This window comes from Capricornis sumatraensis, chromosome 23 (genome assembly GCF_032405125.1).
Source record: "Capricornis sumatraensis isolate serow.1 chromosome 23, serow.2, whole genome shotgun sequence".
NCBI classification, from domain to species: Eukaryota; Metazoa; Chordata; class Mammalia; order Artiodactyla; family Bovidae; genus Capricornis; species Capricornis sumatraensis.
The window spans coordinates 46,877,754-46,900,799 of NC_091091.1; the positions used below are offsets into that span (position 1 = coordinate 46,877,754).

Here is a 23,046-nt window from a genome sequence, read left to right on the forward strand (position 1 = left end):
ACCACAGTGGACATGCTGCAATCACAGCCACCTCTAATGTAGACGAAAACCAGAGAATTAAGATTTCATCTCTTCTTACAAAATATTTAAACACAGCCCTCACTGTGCTGTTTTGACAGTTCTTTCTGCTAACAAAGTGAAACGTTTAAGACAAATTCCAATTCATATACCCTTTTTAAGATCTTTCTTCCTGATGGTCTTATTGTCATTTACATGACAAACAACTTGATTAATAGTACTTGCTCATTTCAAATAAAAATAGCTTGAGAATATACCCTCCCCGCCGCCCACACTTTTTAAAGAAAGAATGACTCGCATCTCATAAGCTAAGCCTTACTATTGGACAGTTTTAATGACAGGAACCAGAGTTGGGCCAAAGATTCTTGTGCAGCAGCAGCATACTGACAACTGCCGGTATAGAAAGACCTGATTAGAATACGTACACTTTGCCCTGTGTCTCAGTGCCTTGGATATTTACCTGGCAGGATCTTAGCCAGAGGGGTGGTTCTCACCGTTCAGTTTACCGTGAGGCCCCTTGGATGCTCCTGATTCATCCTAAGACCTTATGGCTGCACCCAGCCTTGGTTCCACTCTTGACCTTTGTCCTCGCCACCTGAGCTCTGGGCCTCTGGCTGAGTATGCCTGTGGTCAGCCACTTCCCCTTCCCCAAACCCCAGCGCCCTCTCCTCCTGCTCTGAAGCCTGCCCTAGGGCTCTGTGCCCCTATAGCCGCCTGGCGGGCCCTGAGCTGAAAAAGGCTCAGGAGACGCGTGGCAGGTGGCAGAAACGCAAGCCTTTGCTGGCACCGTTTGGAGCTGGTGATGTACGTGGGTGGGAGATGAACCAGGAGGCCCTTCCATAAACAGGCACAATCCTATCTTCCTAATGAGCCTCTGCCCGTAAGCCGTTTGTAATCGGGGATTCCGCGAGCCAGCCAGGGCGTGCAAGGAAGGCGCTTAACAGCTCGAGGTGGAGAGAGGCAATCCCTGATTTTCTGTAAGGATGTGGTTCTGCCATGGGCTGTGTTGGCCCTTTTTTTAGTGAACTAAGAGGGCTGGAAGCTGGATAATCCCCGGATGGCATGACTGAAATAATCCCGCTGTCAATACCACGGGCCCCTCTTGCCGAGGGTCTGCCCCCCAGGACCGACCAGCATGGGATACGGTGTGGGCAGCAGCTGACCCTCTTGGTTTGATGAATCTAGGACACGGTTCTTTGACAAGCAGGGGCTTCCTGCCTCGCAGCTGAGGGTGTCATTCCGGGATCTAGCCATGAGCAGAACTGTTCTCTGAGTGTCTCTGCACCTCCATCCCTCCCTCTGCCTCTCAGACAGCCCCCAGGGGCTGGAGCAAGAAGAAAACAGGCTGCTCTTCTTTGCCATTTGCTAAAGACACCCTTGGGTCCCTGGCACAGGCAGGGGGCCCCAACACACTGGCCTTGGGGAGGGCAAGGACCAGGTTATCTTGCATTGAGGTCACCCCTGGACGTGGCTCAGGGGCCCAGCCTTGGGTCTGTTGGAGGGAGACCCAGCATGAAGGTGGTGTTACTGTTTTAAACCCAGTCACATTCTCCTGGCGGTTAGAGCTGAGCCAGAGAGGAGGGTGGGGCTGAGCATCACAGAGCCCTGCAGGGCCCCCAGTGAAAAAAGGGCCTTGGCAGTGTGGGCAGAGGTGGGCCTGAGGTGGACCGCCCTGCCTCCTGCCCTGAAGGTCGTGCTGACTGGTATCAAGTTTGCAAGGGAGGCCTGTGAGATCCAACTGAAGCGGTGCCCCCGGCGCTGGGGGAGGTCTTTTATTCCCTGGAGGGCACATGATCACAGGTGGAGACCGTGGCGGGACCTCTCTACCCCTGCCCCAACTTCTCGGACCAAGCAGGTCCAGGGGGGCTTACAAAACGCCCAGACCTCCTGCCTCAGGGACAGGACAGAGTGCCCCAGATTCCTTAAAACAAGCAGCGGACAAGACCATGGCTAAAAGCCCTCATCTGTGAAGCAGCTGTATTCAAACACCACTCAGGGCTGTGTTTACCTGGGATGACCATTCATGTACACACATGCATGCATGCACACACATATATACAGATGAGCATGTGCACACACACACACACCCCGGGACAAGCTGACCTTGCATCGTGCCTTTGGACTTTGCATGTGGGGACCGGGTCAGTGGAAACGTGTAAAGACGCTCACACGCCCCGCTCCTCTTGTTGGGTGATGAGAGCCTTTGCCCCGAAGATCCACTGGAAGGAAACGTACACGGAGTAGGAAGCCCGGGCCACAGTCGGGATGCCTTTCCTCTGGCGAGGTGCCGGGGGCATGGGCAAGGGGCCCTGCGGGGCGGGGCGGGGCGGGGCGGGGCGGGGCGGGGCGGGGTGTGGCCACCGGCCCGAGTCATCCCTGTCCTCCCGCTTCCGCAGGTGGAGATCAGCCCCCTGGAGAACGCCATCGAGACCATGCAGCTGACCAATGACAAGATCAATAGCATGATACAGCAGCACCTAGACGACCCCAGCCTTCCCATCAACCCGCTCTCCATGCTCCTGAACGGCATCGTGGACCCCGCTGTCATGGGAGGTTTTGCCAATTACGAGAAGGCACGTGACATGCCCGCTTCCTAGCTGCAGCCCCGCCCCCGGTGACAGGCTTGCTCCAAACCCCACCTCCAAGCCCGGAGACCTCGCCGGGCTCACTGAAGTGGGCCAAACCGGGCCCACTCCCCGGGGGCAGCTTCTGCCGGCCGCCAGCAGTCAAGACCCCACCCCGGGCGTGGCTGGCCTGGACATTGTCCCCACTCCCCTACCAGGCTGTGCTGATGGAGAGTGACCCGCCTGACTGTCCAGAGAGCTGGGGTTATTAAAGACCACAATATACAGTTGTAGTGGAAGACAGCGGCATTAGAATATTTAGAGCAGCTGGGGGACTCGTGCAGTGGGGACAGCCAGCTGATCTCTCTGGAAGAATAGTAAGATGGAGCCGAAGTTGAAGGTCATGGGCTGGTGATCTAGACACAGGGTCCGCCTGATTTTGTACATGGAGTTTGCAATGTGGCCGTGGCCATCTGCTTCTTAGTGTCTGAGGCCGTCTTCTGGATACAACGGCAGCAGAGTTGAGGCTCTTCACAGGAGGAGTTCACTAGCCCCCCTGGTCTAGACGAAGGGGAAACCAAGGCAGGAAGGGCGCTGCCCGAAGGTGGGCCGTGAGTGGGAGGGGAAGGGAGGTGGTGCTGCGTCCCAGCCATCCTCAGGTGCAGAGCAGGCCCGTCTGATGATCACAGCCTGGGAGCAGCTTGGGGAGTGCTGCCCATGACCTGAGCGGGGGGGTTGGGGGGGCCAGTCAGCAGCGGCCTTGCTGGGCTCTGTGAACAGGGCCTCCGCAGTGAGTGAACAGAGTCCTTAGGTTGTATTGACCTTCCTGAATGTTTTGGTGGAGAGGGCCCCACCTAGGGGGACGTGAGCCTGGTGACGGCAGGGCTGTGGTCCTGCATTCCACACAGCTCTCTCCCCGGGCCTGGGGAACTCCAGATGTGCCAAACTGCCTGCGGCCGGGGCATGTTGGTGGGCTCAGCCACTCTCTCTGTCCCCACCAGGCTTTCTTCACCGAGCGGTACCTGCAGGAGCACCCCGAGGCCCACGAAAAGATCGAGAAGCTCAAGGACCTGATTGCTTGGCAGGTAAACGTCTCGCGGCAGCTGCAGGGTCGGGGTGGGGAAAGCGGAGCCTGGGACCAGATCCCTATGGGCCTCCTTAGCACACCTGCCAGCCGCCACGGAGTACACACGACCGTGTTTGTACTGGATAAACCCACCCACCGCCACTGCAATTAACTGGACTCCTGGCCGTTGTCATGAATATGAACACTTAGAACGTTCGCTCTTGCAAATGAGCTGGGTCTGTTTCCTCCCCTCAGTCGGTGTATTGCCTGCTGGAAAATCTTTGGTATCAACAGAACAGAATGTTGGGGGTGAGGTCGGGGGATGACTCCCAGAGGTCATGGCCCCAGCCTGTCTCAGGCGGGTGGTATGGCAGGTGGGGGTGGGGAACTGCCAAGTGCCCACCCTCCTGTCCCCTCTGCTGGTGGTCAGGGTTGCGGGGAGTGTTCCAGATACTTCTGCATATTCTTGGGCTTTTCTGCTTGTGCTCCTGAGGGCTGTCAGTACTTCCTTCAAGGGATGTGGTCTGGGAATCTCTGGAGGGTGTCCTGGGCTCCGTGGGACGTTCCTGGCTCCTGTGTCTGCGCTTTTGGAGTGTTTGTGAGCCCGGTGTAATGGGAATGTCCAGACCCAGCTCCTGTGGGAACTCTGCCCACCTGCTCTGGACTTCGGGCAGCTGACTCCTTTCAGTTCAGTTCAGTTCACTTGCTCAGTCGTGTTCAATTCTTTGCGACCCCATGGACTGCAGCATGCCGGGCCTCTCTGTCCAGCACCAATTCCCAGAGCTTCCTCAAACTCATGCCCATTGAAGTCGGTGATGCCCTCCCACCATCTCACCCTCTGTTGTCCCCTTCTCCTCCCACCTTCAATCTTGCCCAGCATCAGCTGGCTTCTTTAGGCTTCCTTTTCTCCCTTGGGAGGCAGAGAGGGCACTGCTGATCTGTGCCCCGCGTGCCAGGCTGAGGGCAGAGAGCTGAGGGAGGCAGAGACCAGGGTCACCTTGTGCCTGGGTGGCACCCCTCCACAGCCCGGGAGTCCTGGCTCCCCCTCCTGATGAGCGCTCTGTGGACACCAGCTCCTGGCCTCCCCGGAGCCTCACCGTCCTGGCTTGTCCACCATCAGCACGAGGGTTACGGGACCTGTTAGGGCAGAGTGGGCCTGTTCGGTTTCAAGCCAAGTTACAAGTACTTACTTTGTATGTATAACGTGTGTGTGTGTGTGTTGTTGTGGTAGAATGCGTGTAGCATACAGTTGACCTGAGTCCTTTCTAAGTGCACAGTTCAGTGTCAAGCCCATTCACATCGCTGTGCAACCATTACCACCATCACCTCCAGAACTTTCTCACCTTGCAGAACTGCTCGACACCCAATAAACAATAATTCCCCACGCTCCCCACCCCTGGAAACCACCACCCTGCGCTCTGTCTCTATGCATTTGATTATTCTGTGTGTGCCTGCTAAGTCACTTCAGTTGTTTTCGACCCTTTGCAACCCCAGGGACTGTAGCCCATCAGGCTCCTCTGTGCATGGGATTCTCCAGGCAAGATCACTGGAGTGGGTTGCCATTTCGTCCTCCAGGGGATCTTCCCAACCAGGGATCAAACCCTCATCTCTTATTTGGATTATTCTAGGGACCTCATCGGAGAAGGCAATGGCACCCCACTCCAGTACTCTTGCCTGGAAAATCCCATGGACGGAGGAGCCTGGTGGGCTGCAGTCCATGGGGTCGCAAAGAGTCAGACACGACTGAATGACTTCACTTTCGCTTTTCACTTTCATGCATCGGAGAAGGAAATGGCAACCCACTCCAGTGTTTTGGCTGGAGAATCCCAGGGACGGGGGAGCCTGGTGGGCTGCCGTCTATGGGGTCGCACAGAGTTGGACACGACTGAAGTGACTTAGCAGCAGCAGCAGCAGCCGCAGGGACCTCATATAAGTAGAGTCATATATTGTTTGTCCTTTTGTGACTGGCTCATTCCAGTTGGCATAGGTCTTCCAGGTTCCTCCGTGTTGTCCTGTATCAAGGCTGAAGAATGCTCCGCTGTCTGTATGGACCGCGTGTTGCTTATCTGTTCTTTCATTGATGGCCTCCTGGGTTGCTTCCATCTTTTGCTGTTGTGAACAATGTTCTTATGAACATGGGTTTACACAAACCTGCTGTCTCCTGCTTTGACTTCCTCTGGGTATGTGCCCAGCAGGGGGATTGCTGGGTTGTGTGATGCGTCGATCTTTAGCTTTCTGAGCAGGCGCCGCATTGTTCCACAGCAGCTGCACTGCTCTCTCTTCCCGCTGCCAGGCAGGCACCATGGTTCCAGTTTCCCCACATCCTCGTCAACATTCATTTTCTGATTTTCTTTTTCTTTGTTTTATAATAACCATCCTAATGGGTGTGACTTAGGCATTTGATATCAATTTGGCCTTGGAATTCTTCTCTGGTAAGACACCTTGGGAGCTGAATTTAAGGGGACTTTTTACAGAATGGTTTCTTTGCACAGGTTATAAGCTTCGTGTAGGCAGTCTCCGTCTCTAACTAAGAAAAAGAGGGAGAGGATTTACAGGTCTGAATGATTCCATTTCAGATGTTGTGGGAACCAGAAGGTACAAAATTCAAAACTCTACTGAAGGCTGTAAAACCATTGCTACACAAAAACTAGTTTGGTCTGCAAAAAGTTATATTGATTTTTTTTTTTCCCTGTAAGCTTTTACAGCAAATTGGATTTTAAGAGTTTCAGGCCCTACAGAGGAAAGTAATTTGTTCCCCAGAGAGAACTTTATATCAGGACTATGTCATCACCCCTAATAACTATATTAAAGGATGAATTTTAAAGCAGTTCACAGGAAAGTTGAAAAAAAGATCTGTTTTCTAGCCTCTTTATTAAATCAAAGAGTGATGAAAAATACATATTCAAAACATTACCTGTGATCTTGTTCTCATTTGCTGATGTTTTGAAAATCCATATTTTAATATCAGTAATTGAGTCATATGGTCGGTAACAGAAAGAAGTTCGGGGTTACTGGGATGCTTTCTTCTGGTTTTGTTTGTTAATTTGTTTGATTTGTTTTTCTTCCCTGAAGCTCCATCAGGGCAAAGCAAGGTTTTCCTGCTGGGAATCCCAAGGATTCCTGGGCAGAGTTTCCATCCCTGATGTACAATCAGCACATCTTGGTGCCTAAAATCACTTGCAAAGGCTGGTTATTAAGTTCCAGGCAGCTCCTGGCTCTGCTGTTGCCTCTGCTGAAGCAGGGGGTGTTGAGCCCCTTGGGGGTGGGAGCCGGGGTCCATCAGGGGCCAGTTGTGTGCGTGGGGCTCTTCCAGGTTTGCAGCCAGGAGCGCCAGCCCCTTCTTCAAAGGCACAGCTCCCTCTTTCCACAGACACAGCTATCTCACGGAGCCTCCCTGCTGTGGGTCTGAGGATGCATCCGTGTAGGCTCAGACAAGCCCACTGAGGTGCCCGCATATGTGTCTTCTGAAATGCACAGAAATGAAAGCCTAGACCCTCTCACCATGCCCAGCTGATGACAGGCCTGACTGAGGTCACCGGCGGTGGTGCTCCTGGAGCGCTTCGCGCTGCTTCTAAGTGCTCTGTGCCACCAGCAGGCCGTGAACCCATGTAGGAGACACACAGGAGCAGATTTCACATACAGCACCGCTATTTTGAGAGCCGGCCACGTGCTTACTTTGAACAACTCAGCATGTTGTTGAGTTGGGCTTCCCAGGTGGCTGAGTGGTAAAGAATCTGCCAGCCAACGCAAAATACACAGGTTCCATCCCTGGGTGGGGAAGATTCTCTAGAGAAGGAAATGGCCACGCACTCCAGTAGTCTTGCCTGGGAAATGCTTTGGACCGAGGAGCCTGGCGGGCTAGTCTATGGGGTCACACAGATTCAGACATGACTAAGCACGTACCTGAGGACACGTGTGGCTTTTGGGAATGTCTTCCTCCCGCTCTGGGCTCTGGGAAACTCTTTAGATGTTCTGATTCCTGGGACCTGCTCCAGACCAGATCAGGACTATGGGTTCAGGAATCTGCCTGAGAGATGTTGATGCTCAGCCTGCTGGAATCCAAAGACCATTCCAGGCCTCAGTCCATGGCTTCCGTTCATGTGCTAAGCACCTCGTATGTTGGAGTGTTTACACAGAGCGTCTTTATTCACAGCTTCAGTTCAGCCCTAAGCAGACATAGAACAAGGGCCCCATCCCACCCTTCTTGTAGAAAGCTATAACTAACCAATGTCAGGGACCAGTTGAAAGGATCAGTCTTACCTGCCAAATCGCCCTTCATTCATTCCCAAGACCTGAACCAAAAGGTCTTCACTTTAGTCCAGCAAGTAGCTTCTTTGATGTCAAGCATCTGGCCAATTAAGAGTTTTGTCAAACCAACACAAAAAATTACAGAAATGACTAGACTTCATTTTGCACATTTGAGAAAGGTCCATTCTAGAGCAAAATGCTTTCAGTGTCTAGAGTGGCTGGGCTGTCACCTTGAAACCACACCCCTATCCTTGCCTTCATTCTAGGATAGACAGGACACGTTCCCCGTCCTACAGCAGGTTATCCCCAGCCTGCCGTTGCCAACCCCCAGCAATCAAGAAAATTTCTGCGAGCATCTTCTCCTGCTGAACCTGCACAAGCTGCAGCTAGCCCCTGGAGGCTGCCATCTGCGAGAGTAATATGCATGGGAAAGTAAAAGGTCCCGTCTCGTCTGAAATCTTAGCTGTACACTGCCCTCCTGATGATAACGGCCAGAAAGAGATGCCTGGAGTTTACCTTGGGTGTAGACCCAGCTGTCAGCTGAACACGCTTTGTGCCAGTGCAGCCCGAAAGGAGGCTGAGGGGTGTCAACCCAGGGAGCGTGCTCACTTATCCTGTCCTCTCCCGGAGCACCACAAGAGGCTCCAGCTGCTTGCTATAAATGGCAGCCAAATACGTTTTGTGCGTTGATTCATCCTGATAAGATTCCTTGAATTTGTTCACATGAAATTCAATTGTGGACTTATTATCCTTCTTACTAATAAATCTGCTCATCTACACTGGTGTTCTGGCATATTAAGGAAATCTGTTTTTAATCAGTATTTTGATTTAATTATAAATTATTAAGAAGAAGCCTCTTAGCTTGATTGCACTGGAGAGCATGAACCTCCCAGTCGGAGCCTCGGGGGACACAGAAGCTGGGGGAAGAAAAGAGCCTTCCTGACACCCACCCCCAACGGCAGGGACTCTGGAGGGTCTCTGGGGCTGGGGAATAAAAATGTCTCTACAACGTGTTTAAAGGTCAGCTACATCTCCATGATCCGATGTGAAGCGTCAGCGTGTATATTTGTGACAGGAGTGTTGGCAGAGAGGTGATTATTTTTAGTTTTAAGGAAGGATAAATTTGGTTTTCCTTTCCAAATAAGAATACCCTTCAGGACTATAGATCACATATAATTCGGTTTTTACATTTTGGAATAGATTCTCAATTGCCTGTAGAGGCAATATTTTTAGCATAAGAATCTTTGCACTGTGACATGGCCCTTTGCAAGTAGGTCAAGTTATAGCTGTGCATGTATGCTAAGTCACTTCAGTCATGTCCAATTCTTTGTGACCCCAGGGACTGTAACCTGCCAGGCTCCTCTGTCCATGGGGATTCTCCAGGCAAGAATACTAGAGCGGGTTATAGAGGCAATATTCTTAGCGAAGGAATCTTGGCACTGTGACATGGCCCTTTGTGAGTACATCAAGTTACAGCTAAACAAATCCAAAATGCAGTTCTCAAATTCAAGTGGAGAACACACAGCCGTCTCTTCTGGGGTTGATGGTCAAATGCAAGTCAGGCAAAGCAATGACACGTCCGTGCCCTGCACGCCGCGCTAGTCGTGTCCGACTTAAGACAAATGCTTTTCATTTACACATTTTGGTTTGGGAGAGTAGCATTCCTGGCTGATGAATTTAATCAGCTGGTTTGATTGGAAAACCAAAACAGATGCATTTTGCACATGGGTCGCCGCTTTCTGCCGGGTGTACATTGCTCTTTCAAGGCATTAAGCAGGAGATAAGGAATGTCAACCGGTATGTTTTTCAGATTCCGTTTTTGGCCGAAGGGATCAGGATCCATGGAGACAAAGTCACGGAAGCGCTGAGGCCATTTCATGAGAGAATGGAGGCCTGTTTCAGACAGTTAAAGGAGAAAGTGGAGAAGCAGTACGGCGTCCGGACCATGGTGAGTGGCTGGCGTGGCAGCAGTCGGGGGGCACGTCTCTTCATCACACCGTCTGACCATGACAGGCCCACGGGGCAGAGTACCCGAGTCCTGCCCGTGGTGCCCACGTAGGACAAGGGCCCTCTGCCCCTTCCTCAGGTCCTCTGCCCAGCGAATCTAGTCACCTCCTTTCAGTAACTGGAAATGTCTGGGTGAGCAAGCTTGAGTAAATGTGCTTGATCACCGTGTACCCTGCCCACAGCTGTGAACGCAATCTCCCCTTAGAGTCAGGGAGCAACAGAAAAATCTCATCAACCCACGGGACTCAGGCTGGTTCATGGAAACCCTACTTCCAATCACACAGCACAGGCAGAGGGTTAAAGCACACACAGGATAACAGCACTCATGATGTCCCAGAGCTGAGATGGAGCCTGTGCCCAGGCCAAGGTCAGAGTCGTTGAGGGGAGGAACAGTTCACTGAAGTCTGAATCTTACCTGCTGGAGGAAGTGGCCATTGATCTAAGTCAAGGATAAGCTGCAGGAGGTGGGCAGGATGACGCCCAGAGAGAGGACTCACTCAGCAAAGGCTGGTGGCAGGAACCTGAATGGTAAGCCAGGGGCTGGTGCAGTCACAGCCATGCCTTGGGCAGAAGACAATTCGTAGGACAGACTCGAAAAGATACGCAGCCTCACAAAGCCTGGACTGCTGGGAGACTCTGTTCTCGGGTAAAGGGCAGACCTGGGCTTTTACTAAGAGTTTGTGTAAGGTTTCTGAGCCAAGGCTAACATCAAGAGCATCATAAAAGAATGGCTGGTGATTTTTTATATATTGTATGCGTCTTTTTTGGTTTGGGGTTTTTTTTCTTTTTTTTTAATGTTGGAGAATGGCTGATTATCAATGTTGTGATAGTTTCTAGTGTCTGACTCTTTGCGACCCCATGGGTCCGTGGAATTTTCCAGACGAGAATACTGAAACGGGTTGCCATTTCCTTCTCCAGGGGATCTTCCCAACCCAAGGATCGAACCCTTGTCTCTCACGCCTCCTGCACTAGCAGGCAGGTTCTTTACCAGCTGAGCCACTGGGGAAGCCGACATACACATACACGTATCCATTCTGCTCCCATGCAGCCTACCACGTAACATGGAGCAGAGTTTCCGTCCTTACTGATGCAAAGTACCTGACAGTGTAAGGCCTGTGGTGGGCTTGAGACAGTCTTCCATGAGCTGGGTCTTAGCACCTCTGGGGCAGGGCCAGGCACCACACCTCAGAGTGCCCCCATGGTGTGCAGTTCAGAGCATCACTTCCTTCCTTACTTAGGGTCTCTGGGAATCTTGGTGCGTCCTAGCCTTGACTGTGGGCTCAGGGGGTGTCTACGCGAACAGATGGTCCCCTTTCTCCACTGTTCAGAGGTAAACATCAGTGTGGCAAAAAGAGGCAGTGAGACCTCTTCTGGTCTCCTGGAATCCCGTGCCCGCTGGCATGAACGGGGTGTCTGCGAGCAGGTCTAACAGGTTATCCTGCAAAGGGAAGGCAGGCTGCTGCAATTACTCCACCACTCAGGACCCAGGGCCCTCTACCCTCTAAAGAATCACCTGTCCAACCAGGCACGCCATTCTGGCTTCATTTTTAGCCCAGCTCCATCTGTCTGCCATTCTCGAAAGTTCTCTGCTACTCTGTGTTGAACTGACTTCGTCTTTTTCCACACATCTGTCTCACTTGGCAAACGCTAATTTAGTGCTTAGCATGAGCCTGGGACCTTTCTGAGTTTTTCATTTTGCAATTAGGAAGTGCAGCCTGAGGAAGGAGGTGCTGCGGACATTTCAAGGTGGGGGACCCACCTCTTTTAGAGGCAGAGGAACCTGAGAAGGGCCCCTAGCCTGAGGCCTCACGCTCCTAAGTGGCAAAGCTCTTCTTCTCTTGCCCTTGTGGTTGGAGACAAGTCAGGAGCAGGGCTCCTCCCCAGATGGGTTGACTTGGCTGTGATTACACCCTGTGCTCCCCCCACACCGCCCCAAGCCCTGCTGCCCGGGCCCAGGCCCCAGTGCCTCCAAGTCCAGGGCCTAGTGCTCACCAGATGAGGTGTCTGTGGCCTTGGCCAGAGCAGAGCATGAGCTGCGAGTAACTCAGCTGCCAGGCTGTGGTCTGAAGACCCGGCAGGTGGGAATCCAAGACTGTCAGCCCCACAGGAGCAGCTCCAGATGAACAGGCTTAGGAATCAGGGTACTCTCCTGCCCAGCCGCCCCAGAGGACCCTTCATGTAAGTCAGAGTCCTCGAGCCGTGCTTGATCACTTTGGAGCCTGCAACTCATTACAATCAGTGTCGAGTGGCCGGAAGAGTTTCAGAGAGCATCACGGTGCACCTCTTCCGAAGTCTGATGCCACTTTTAAGTCTTTCTAAGAAATAAACACTTGTGAAAGCTCCATGTTCTCTTTCTAAGTGAAACGCTTCCTCTTTGATCAATCATTTCCTGTATATTTCAAAATGACAGAAATCTGTCTGGCTCATCAGAACATCCTTCACATCCCTGTCTTCTGCTGTGATTCATTACTTTGGTGCAGGCTTGCTCTTGACCATGGGGGCGCGGGTAGAGGGGTAGGCAGGAAGGCGAGGCTGTCATGTGGGCGGTGGTCTGCGATAAGCCTTAGCTAGGGATAAGCCATTTGCACCACACCCTGAGAAGGCATCTTCTCCACCACTGTCCGACCCCTTCGTAGGGGCAGCCAGAGCATCTTGGGAATGCCGTCAGGAACAGAATTAAGTAATGGTGCATTTCTCACCTGTGGTGCCTCGTCCCCTGGAGCTGCCTTCCTGAGTCCCCCCTTCATCCTGGGATCCCCAAGGCAGGTTCTACAGCCAGCTTCCCTTGAGCAAACAGGAGGCCTGATACCCTGTCATTCTCTGAAAAATGTGGTGATAAAATGCAGTCTGAAATGAGGCTTTCCCTTCTTATCTACTTTGAGAACTTTCAAGCATCTCAGAATACTTTAAAAAGAAATATACTATCATCCGGTTTAAAAAAAAAAGATGGATTTAAAAATAAAAACCCCATAGAAAGGACATAAACCATTTTGTCAATTTTTCTGAGCCAGCCTAAGCTGTAGAAAGGGAAGACTTGGACGCCCTCTGACTCCTAATCCGTGAGCGGCTCCATCAGACCTGTCCGGCCTGCTCAGCTTTGGCCTCATCCTGCCAGCCCTCGGCTCTGAAGAGCCGCCACTTCCCAAAGGAAAGCACAGGAACCCCAGCTCCTCCTGCTACTTGGGGAGGCAGGCGTGCAGAACCTGGGGCCCCCAGAGTGGAGGCCACGAGCCTCAGTCACGTTCAGCACCAGCCCCATGCCTTCGCTGGCCCTTGGCCGTACAGGAGGCGTCTGCTCATAGGCTTCTGAAAGAGTTCCGAGTTTGTCCTCCACTCCTTCCTTCTCTGGTTCATTCGAGTCTGATAAGAACAGGGAGCCTCCCGTGGCCTTGCTCCTTCTCCACCGTCATCCTCTATTGCTTTCTGCATCACCTGGTTGCGGCCCTGAGCTCAGACCCACCCGCCACCTGCCTCTGGGCCCCTCCACCCCTGTGCCCAGAAGAGCCCACGCCGTCCACCCCCTCCGGCTCCCCGGGCTGGTCCCCCTCCACCACCATCAGCAGACAAGACACCCAGAAGCTGCTGTTCATCCTTCTCGAGTCCTCGCCATGGTGTGCACAGACGGTGCTGTGGTTCACCTGTCACCCCTGCCCCCAGGACTTTCCCCTCCAGCCCTCCCTCGGGGCTTCCCCGGGTGGCTCAGCAGGAAAGAGTCTGCCTGCCAGTGCGGGAGATGGAGGAGACACGGGTTCAATCCCTGGGTTGGGAAGATCCCCTGGAGGAGGAAATGACAATCCACTCCAATCATCTTGCCTGGAAAATTCCATGGACAGAGGAGCCTGGCGGGCTATAATAGTCCGTGGGGTCAAAAAGAGCCAGACGCATTTGAATGACTAAGCAACAACAACAAGAGGTCCTCCTCCACCATTGCCAGGGAGACTCTGTTCCAGTGGTTTTCTTACTGGGATCCATGGAACCCTGGGGTTCCTCAGAGGCCACTAAGTGGGGTGTGCATTGGGAGGGTAAGCTGATGACCCCCACCTCCAAAGAGAAGTTCCCCTTGCCCTCTTCTATATGCTGGAGTTCACCAGAATATTCCAACCAAGAGAAGAGTGGCTGATAAGGCTTGGAGGGCAGTCAAGGTGCAGGCTCTGGGTGGTGACCCTGAGGCTGCATGTCCTAGAGCACCCCATCTCTCCCCCTCCCACCTGGCCCCACCCCTCCCTCCTAATGCACCCCTGTGCATGCGCCCCCTCCTAGGGCCCAGCTTGTTGTCCCGTTGGGTTTCCAGTCCACAGCTGGCATTTGTGCAGCATTTGGAAAGGGACGTTTCTAGAAGACTGTGAAACGGGCCTGCGTCTCACCATACCCCCATGAAACCCCATCACCATGATTAAACTCAGGGAAACCAGCCATCCCCAGGACGCCATGGGCAGTTTGCACCCATGGTGGGCGTAGGTAGGGCCTTCCAGACCACCCTGGAGATGAGGATGGTGACCGCGTGCGTCCTGGGACACGCAGGCGTGCTCCTGTGAGGGGCTGGAGCACGTCTGTGCTTCGTGTCTGTAACGCGAGCAGGGCACTGGAGGCTGCCATTTGTGTGGCCGCCCTGCCTGTCACCTGTGCCACTGCAGGTCGTCCTTGCCAGCCTCTCAAGGTGACATGACTATCCCCTGTGTGCTCAGGAGGAAGCTAGGTGTCCTTGTTTTACGCGAGGTCACGCAGTCCGTGCCGGGACCAACATTCCCACCTGCTGGTCTCCCCGCCCCTCCGCCCCCACTCAGTGCCTGTCCTGCTGCAGGGACACAGATGTCCCCTCTCTCACAATGTCCTAGCACTGGAGCTACCCGGTAAGGAGTGGGAGGCCCTGATGGCTTCAGATGAAAAAGCAGAAGTCCTGGCTGCTCGATTTCTAGAGGCTCTGCTGAGTCAGGAAGGGCTTGCGAGGTGAATGGCCCAGGAGGAGGGCCCAGGGCCACTCCCAGTGGGTGCCCTGCTGTCACAAGACCACCAGTGGCTTCTGGCCCTCCCCAGCCAGAGCCCCCACCTGCATCCCCCTTGCTTCATTCTTCACAGTCTTCCCGTCCATGCTCATGCATCCTGACCAGGACTCAAGGCTGCCTCTCGGGGCGCATCGCCAGCCCTGTGTGGTTGGGGGCGTTCGCAGCTGCTTGGGTCTTCCCAAGAGCTGGATGAGGGCAGCCTGTGGCCATATGCACCTCCTGGTCCACGGCCGGCTGGCTCCTGTGTGCCCACTCCCTTGACCCTGGCTTGCTGTAAAGATCATTTCATCAGAGAAGTGGATGCATTGTACAACTAAGCTACAAAGACACATTGTACAACAGGAGGGATACAGTCAGTATTTTATAATCACCGGAAATGGAATCTAACCTTAAAGGCTGAGAAGCAGATACTGTAGACTTTGAGTCTTTAGAATCGTTTTTACAATTCAGGCTAATCTGCAAGTCGCCATTTCCTTTTAGTTGCCTTGTAAAAGCCAGTTCATGGCAAAGGCTGTCTCCCTGGAGTTGGGCGATGCACCGTCATCGGTGCTAAAGTTAAAGCTGACCAGACCCTCGGTACTGGCAGACTGCAGCTGCATATTGAGCCACTGGTCAGCAAACTACGGCCTGACATCTGTTTTGTAAATAAAGCTTTATTGGAACACAGCCGTACTTATTTATTTCTGTATTGTGTATAGCTGTTTCCATGCTTGGGACAGCGACCTTACAGCCCGCAGTCTAAAGTACTTGTCATTTTCCCCTTTGCAGAAAACGTTTACCAGCTCCTGCTTTAAAGTATTCTTTTGTGACGTTGAACCTCTTACTATTTTTTACAAGCTTATTTCATTGAAGTATAGTTGATTCACAGTGTCGTGTTAAATGCTGCTGGACAGCACAGTGATTCAGTTATACATATATATGTTTTTCATATTCTTTTCCATTAGGATTTATCACAGGGTGTTGAATACAGTTCCCTGTACTTTTCAGTTTATCCATTTTCTATGCAATAGTCTGCATCTGCTAATCCCAAACTCCCCATCCCGCCCCCCCCGAACCCCTGTCCCCCTTGGCACCCACAAGTCTGTTGAGCCTTTTCCTATTGAAGAGATAAGGTACAGGTCCAATAGTATTTCATGGGCAAAACATAGTTAAGAAACAGGCCCTCTTATCAGTGGTGTTATATAATCTGTCACCAGCCCTGGTCCCAAGCAGTTTTTCTATTGGAGATGGGCTGAATGAACGCCAGCTTTGGTAGCATGGGGCTGGGGTTGAGGGAGGTTGAGCCACACAGAGAGGGCATGCTCTACAGACATTTGATTTCCACATCCTGAGGGTTAAAAAAAAAAGTTTCTGCACCAGCTGCTGTCCCAGCTGTGCCAACATCTGGCTTGAGGGGCAGGTACACGAGCATTTTGTAGCTAATTAGGTGTTGACATGTGCTGTATTTCAGTGACACTTATTTTGTTAATATATAGTCGTATGACAAACAGAGGGTGGAAAACTCGATCCAGAGACTGTTTTTCTCTAGAATGCATCACTGGTCCACTTCCTGCTAAGAAGGAGGAGCTTTGGCAACTCCGGCCATGGATCCAGCTAACCTGCTGTGCCGGTCACCGGCAGGGAAGGAACCCGCCTTTAGTTAAGCAGCAGGAGCATCTCATCTTAGTCTAGAGAAGTTCGGTCCCTGTGCCTCCACGTATTCTGGCAGTCTGCTTGGTTTGTCAGCATGCAGAGATGTGCACAGTTCATCTAAACATCTGGCAACGTGCTTAAGTCACATTCTGGATGTTTTCTGTAAGTTACAATTCCTGGTCGATCAGCGCATTGTACTGACTTTGGAGCATGGTGAGGCACTGTGGTCTTGGTAAAGAAAACTGCATTTTAAATTAAAAAAAATAAAGGAAAACCAACAAGAAAGTTTTTTCTGGTATTTTTCACAGTATCAAATCATATTTCAAAAAATTCTCCGGATAACCATGGTTTTCACCTTCAGCTTTGGACAGGAACATCAACTGTTCATAAAAGTGTGGATTACTTTGGTATAGACTCCAGGCTGCTAAGACCACTCGGTCTGAGGTGTCTGACCATGCCAGGCTGGACATCTTTTGGCATGGACATCAAGCAAGTCTCTCTCTTTCTCTCCCCTCTGCCCCAACCCAGCCCTCAAGTCTGGACGACAGAAGAGGCAGCCGTCCCCGGTCCATGGTCCGATCCTTCACCATGCCTTCCTCATCCCGGCCTCTATCCGTGGCTTCTGTCTCCTCGCTCTCGTCCGACAGCACCCCTTCCAGGCCTGGCTCCGATGGGTGAGTCTGGCTCAGCAGTAGGGAGGGAAGAGAAGGGCTGGAGGGGTTGCGAGGAGCTCTCCAGGGTCCTGGATTTGTTTCCTCACAGCTGAGAGGATTTCTGAAACTCAACACTCCCTTTGAAACGGAGATCATCCAAGACCTTTACAACCATAGTGCCACTAAGACTTGTAGGGTCTTAGGAATTTTTGAGAACAATCTCTCGCTTTGGGCTCCACTTTGGGTGACACTTCCATCAAACTATAAAGCCTCAGTGAGTGTCCAGTCCTCGTCAACGCACCCCAAAACAGTGAGGTGCATTCCTTGCCAGTGGTGTGCTGTGCTTTCATCCCTTGCTCACTTCCAAGGCGTCACACCAGGGCAAGCCTGTCATACTCAGGCAGGCTTCCCCGAAGGCCAGCAGGGCCACTTTCTTGCTGCAAGATCTTTTTCGAGACCCAGTGTTGCTCTTGAGCGCTGCTCTTACGCCAAAGTCGCTAAGAAGGGAACAAAAATGGAAGAGATGAGCAAACATTCCGTTGCACTCCCGCTGTGTCTTCTGCAAAGACAGCCTCGATGTTGACATTTTTGTGCATTTAGTGAGTAGCCTACGTGTAAAGCTTATTCTGATTATACAGAAAGAAAAAATGTCACGTGCAGTTTAAACATCCAAGAACTTCTAATTGTTTTACCATCAAGTCTGCACAATTGTGTGTTTGTCCAAGCCCATCTGGTTTACATTCCATCATCTTATCAAACCCGCAGGCTCTTGGCCCCTGCAACCCGCAGACACAAACTCCCGGAGCACCCCAAGAGACAGCTCCAACCCCAGTGCCCTCTGTAGCCAACAGCTAGCGTGCCCAATGGAGGAGAGAAAACTCTTCCCACGTGTTTTTTTTTCTTTTTCCCCTAACAGTAATTTTTGTCAGTGTCTGCTACTTATAAGGCCAAGTCTATATGGAAATTCTCAATTTAGAGGTATTTAAATCAAGTGCGCTTGTCATTTAGAGCAAGATTGCTAAAGAAACTTAATTCAACTTCTCCCCAAGTAAATCCCCAGGCTAGTTATGAAAAGGGTTTTATATTTCCAGGAATGTAGGGGCGAGAGCAAAGAGCGAGCTAGAGATTTTTAGATGGAAGAGTTCCATCCTGCACATGTGACTACATGAGTGGAAACCATTGTCTCCTCCTCTGGAGCCATATGTTTAACCTTAAACTAGAAGGCATCTTTATTAGAGTCCAGATTTTCATTCATTCACAGGGTTGTCACCCTTAGCTACCTGACTAATGTGGAAGAAGTGAGACTGCGGTCTCAGATGGCGTTGGTGATGTGGAGAATAAAGTTCATCATGCTGGCAGTTGCCTCTCATCCTGTGAAACATTTACAGCTCAGCCTCTTCTTGGATGCTTTGTGTACTTGTCTGGATTTCATAGCACAGGTTTCGCCCCGAGCTAGAAGATGTCCATTAATCCTTTATTTCCCTACATTAATTGTCTCAAGTTCCGTAAAACTGAGAATAAAATCATAAACGTTTTTAAAATTGTTTTTTGTAAGAGATGTAACACCTAATGGATGTTGATTTGTTGCTAATTGCATATCCAGATGTCCCGAAATGCCTTCATAATCAAAGTCAACACGGGTGTATTTCATCAATCTTCAAGTTTTTATTGTGAAAAAGTTTCACGGGAAACATAATATCATAATGAGGCCCTGTGCCCATCGCCTGTGAGCCAGGTTCAACAGTGATCACCTCCCAGCCCATCTTTCAGTCTGTACTCCACCCTCTCCCTCCTCCATATTATACGTGAAGCAAGTCTCAGACACCGTGTGACTTCATCTGTAAACATTTCAGTGTGAATTTCTAAATGGTAGGAACTTAGGAAAAAAACTACCTTTAGCACAGGTGAAAAATGAACAGTCATTCCATACCATCATCAGATATTGGTTTTTATTTCCAGCTGAGTCATAAATGGTTGTTTGGTTTTTTTTTAGTTTGCTTGAAACTGATCCAGATAAGACTCCCACTTTGGAGTTGGCTGCCATACCTCTTTGCATACGTGCTGGATCGCTTCAGTCGTGTCTGACTCTTTGCAACCCTTTGTATAGCTTACCAGGCTCCTACGTCCATGGGATTCTCCAGGCAAGAATACTGGAGTGGGTTGCCATGCCCTCCTCCAGGGGATCTTCCCGACCCAGGGGCTGAACCCGCGTCTCTCACATCTCCTGCATTGCCAGGCGGGGTTGTTTTTTTTTTTTACCACCAGTGCCGCCTGGGCAGCCCTGCTCTATCTCTTGAGTTCTCTTTTAAGCAATAGATTTCCTCCTTCCACTCTCTTCTTTTCATTTCTCTTCCTTGTAGTTTATTTGTTGAAAACTGCAGGCTGCTGCTGCTGCAATCCAGATTGTTTTGACTGCATCTCCGACAGGGTTATTGACTGTATCTCCGTGTCCCTCCTATTTCCTTCAGGTTGGTGGTCCCATCTAGAGACTTACACAGATTCAGGCTTGATTTCAGGGCAGAATGACTTCATAGGTTCTTCCATTCAGAAGGACATTGTGCCTGACTATCTCTCTTGCAGTGATGTTAGCAGCTATTGATAATCAATGCCTACATTCAATACCATTCCTGTTCAAATCCCTCTGCCCATCCAGTTTTTTTCTTTTTTTTTTTTTTAACAAAACAAAGGAGATGTGATTCTTGCTCTCGGCAGTCAGCATCTTCCCTGGGTTTGAAATGTGCTTCTCTGAAAGGTCCAGCGCAGTGTGGATGTCCATGGTACCTCTCATGTTAGGGAACCAAGCTGCTGGAATGGCCTTTTGATTAGAGCAGGGCTTAGTTCTCCATTTCCTGCTCACAAGTAACTTTGAAAGAAACCGCAGCTAGGATGGAAATGCGCCCAGCTTTCTCTTAACGATCATTCTCCCCTCGAGGAAACCCATTTACTCTCCGGCTGTTTCAGGAAGTCAGTCTTGGAAGGTCGCAGTGAGGATGGGGGCTTCTCATAGGCTGGCTTGGGAACCTGGCTTCTTATTCCACATTACAGGGGATGGAGTTTGCCCTCCCATGGGGCTCTGGGACTGCCTGAGGAGCTCGAAGACAGGGAGCTTCCATGAACCCTCTCAGCTGACCATTTTGCTTCTTTTTAACCATATAGAAATGAAGTGTGGACCACACTTTAAAAACACTCTAATCAGAAATCACAGTATGTGCTGTCTCTCCTATAGGACTGTATGACTCGCTTCTTTGAATAGGTCACATCTCTTTTTAAATACCATTTTCTTTTCGTTCTGTAAATGGGTCGTCCAGTCCACAGTGCTCAGAGGCGGTGGACCCTCACCAGTAGGTGGCAGAGCTGGGACCCAAATCCTCCTTCTCAAGCTCAGTTCTTGGCTGAAAATCTCAGGGCAGCTCCACGTCCTTAGGAGCTAGAGCTGACTTCTTTCTCACTGAGCCGTCAAAGGCTTTCAAGTAGAAGCTCCCTGTGTACCAGTACAGACATTTCTTTGTGTCAGCATCTGCCTATTTCTCCTGTTCACATTCATAAATATTTCAGTGTGAATCTCTAAAAAGTGAGAACTTCCTTTTGGAAATAGACCTCAAATACCTTCCTCCAGCCATAAATCAACAATAATCCCTGAATATCATCATCCCATAATGCATTCAGGCTTTACATTTCCGTGTTGTCCTGTCAGTGTGGTTTTTTTCCCCCAGTTTGTTTCTATCATGACGCAAGACCGTCACCATGGCAATTGGTAATAAGTATCATAGGTGGCCCTTGAGCTTCCTTTCAAAATTATTTCTTTCCTTGTAAAGTTGGGCGGTCCCCAGACAGCACCTGATTCATTGTGAGTGACTTTACATGGATCCGCAGGGCAAAAAGCAACAGTTTCTCCTAAAAAGACATCATTGATTGAAAAAAAAAAAACAACGTTTTCTTTAGGTTCGCTCTGGAACCCCTCCTGCCGAAGAAAATGCACTCCCGGTCCCAGGACAAGCTGGACAAGGATGACCCTGACAAAGAGAAGAAGGACAAGAAGAAGGAGAAAAGGAACAGCAAGCATCAAGAGATATTCGATAAAGAATTTAAACCCACCGACATTCCCCTGCAGCAGTCTGAGGCTGTGATCCTTTCAGAAACGGTAATTTCACAGGGAGCTCTCCCTCACTGATTGGTAGCTGCCGCAGGGAGCCTGTCTTTGCTCCACATTTTGCCGAGGGGCCTGTCCATCAGATTTCACTGAATGGGCTGGGAATAATCATTTGAGAATCCAGGGTCTCTCGCATCCCGCCCTTGTGTAACTGATGCTCCAGGACATCAGAGGCTCAGAGCAGACCCACATCTCTCTGGAGGATGCTGGTCTTTCTCTCCATCCCCCCTTCCCCGGTGTTGGGCGGGGTAGTGGCGGTGGGTGGGGGGGGGGGCGGGCAGCTGTCGGCGGGACCCACAGGGTTCTGGGCTCTGCAGCGAAGTGGGACTCATTCATTAGACACCCAGGCATCTCAGGAGATGAACAGGGTGCTTGTGTTGTCAGGAAGCAGCAATTCCAGGCCAGCTAATGCCGTTCCCCCACCCTTCCTGACCAGAAATCGCTAAGCCGGTGTTCTGCGGGAGTGTTATAATCTGCTCAGCTAGAGTCCCAGAGCCCCTTCCCACAGGTTCTGCCAACCATACTCATTTCCGTGTTATCCTCCTCGCCTCATCTGTTCCATGCTTAAATCCCTTGGCCATCTTTCACAAGGGTTTGGGGGGACTTAACTGGTGCTGGTGAGTTGACATTAAAAACGGATCCCAGGGACTCTCATTCATTCCAGAGACCAGGGTGTGTGGCAACAGGGAAACCCAAGTGGCACACTCTCCTCCCAGGCCTGGGCTGGGGGCGGGGGCTGGGAGGGGTGCCAGCTGATGCTCCCAGCAGTGTGTTGCAGTGTTTGGAGTCTGGGGGCAAACTGAGGGCGGCTTCTGGGGTGAACTTTATTCAGAACATGCTATTTGTGGACTGGAGACAAAGCAAAGAGGAGGCTCTCACAGGCCATCAGCTTCAAAGGTTAAGTTGGGCCTGGAGCTACCACCTCCTTGCAGTGGAAGGCCGTTTGCCTCTACAGTGCCCAAGAATGTGCCTGCCCTGGGCGGAAGCCCCCGACCCCTGACCAGCCCTGGCGGTTACTGAATGGTTGCTTATCAAAGGGCTCAGGTGGGACCCCTGTTTAATAAGACACACTTCACTGCTTGCTTATATCTTCAACACCGGAAGGCATGTTCCATCCAGACCCTTAGTCATGGAGACCACCAGTCACGTGCTGTTTGGGTGTCTAGAGGAAAAGGGAGACCCCAGACCACACATGGTCTTCCTGCAGGCGAATGCTCTTGTGAGGCCTTTGGACAGAGCTCTGACTGCATCTGGGCTGCAGTGTTTCATGGCAGAAGTTGGCGGCCCAGGGTGCGGGGCTCAGGAAGGGACTGGCCACTGGCTAGCGCTCAGATGTGACCTCCCACGGTGCGATCCAGAGGTTTCTCATGACGCCCCTTCCCCCCACCTCCCGGTGGGCTCTGTCCACTCTTCTGGAAAGCTGAGTGGCCAGCGACACTGCTGGGGCTGCCCAGCACCCCCTTCCTTCTCCCAAGTGTCCAGACGCCCTACCTGGACAGGCAAACTAACAGCAACATTTTCTGAACATTTGCTCAGTGCAGACCTTGTGGAAGTCTGTCGTACGTTTTTCTTTAAGCTCTACTTTGAGATGGTAAAGCGGAAGGCCTCAGAGAATTTGAGCCAAGTGGCAGAGTTGATCCAAATTGAGTTCCGTGACAAGAAGATAAAGGATGTGCCAGCTTTGGCCATTGTCACAGTATAACTT

At 51.3% G+C, this 23,046-nt stretch overlaps 1 protein-coding gene across 2 annotated transcripts in view; it reads left to right on the plus strand.

Annotated features, from left to right (window-relative positions):
- DOCK1 (dedicator of cytokinesis 1) overlaps positions 1–23,046 on the plus strand; it is a 564,920-nt gene that overhangs the window by 531,246 nt on the left and 10,628 nt on the right. For both annotated transcript variants that reach the window (XM_068961248.1, XM_068961249.1), the window contains exons 45-49: positions 2,415–2,591; positions 3,584–3,667; positions 9,707–9,844; positions 17,067–17,212; positions 21,134–21,332. In XM_068961248.1, the coding sequence (XP_068817349.1) occupies positions 2,415–2,591; positions 3,584–3,667; positions 9,707–9,844; positions 17,067–17,212; positions 21,134–21,332 (744 nt within the window). The remainder of the gene's footprint in view (positions 1–2,414; positions 2,592–3,583; positions 3,668–9,706; positions 9,845–17,066; positions 17,213–21,133; positions 21,333–23,046) is intronic.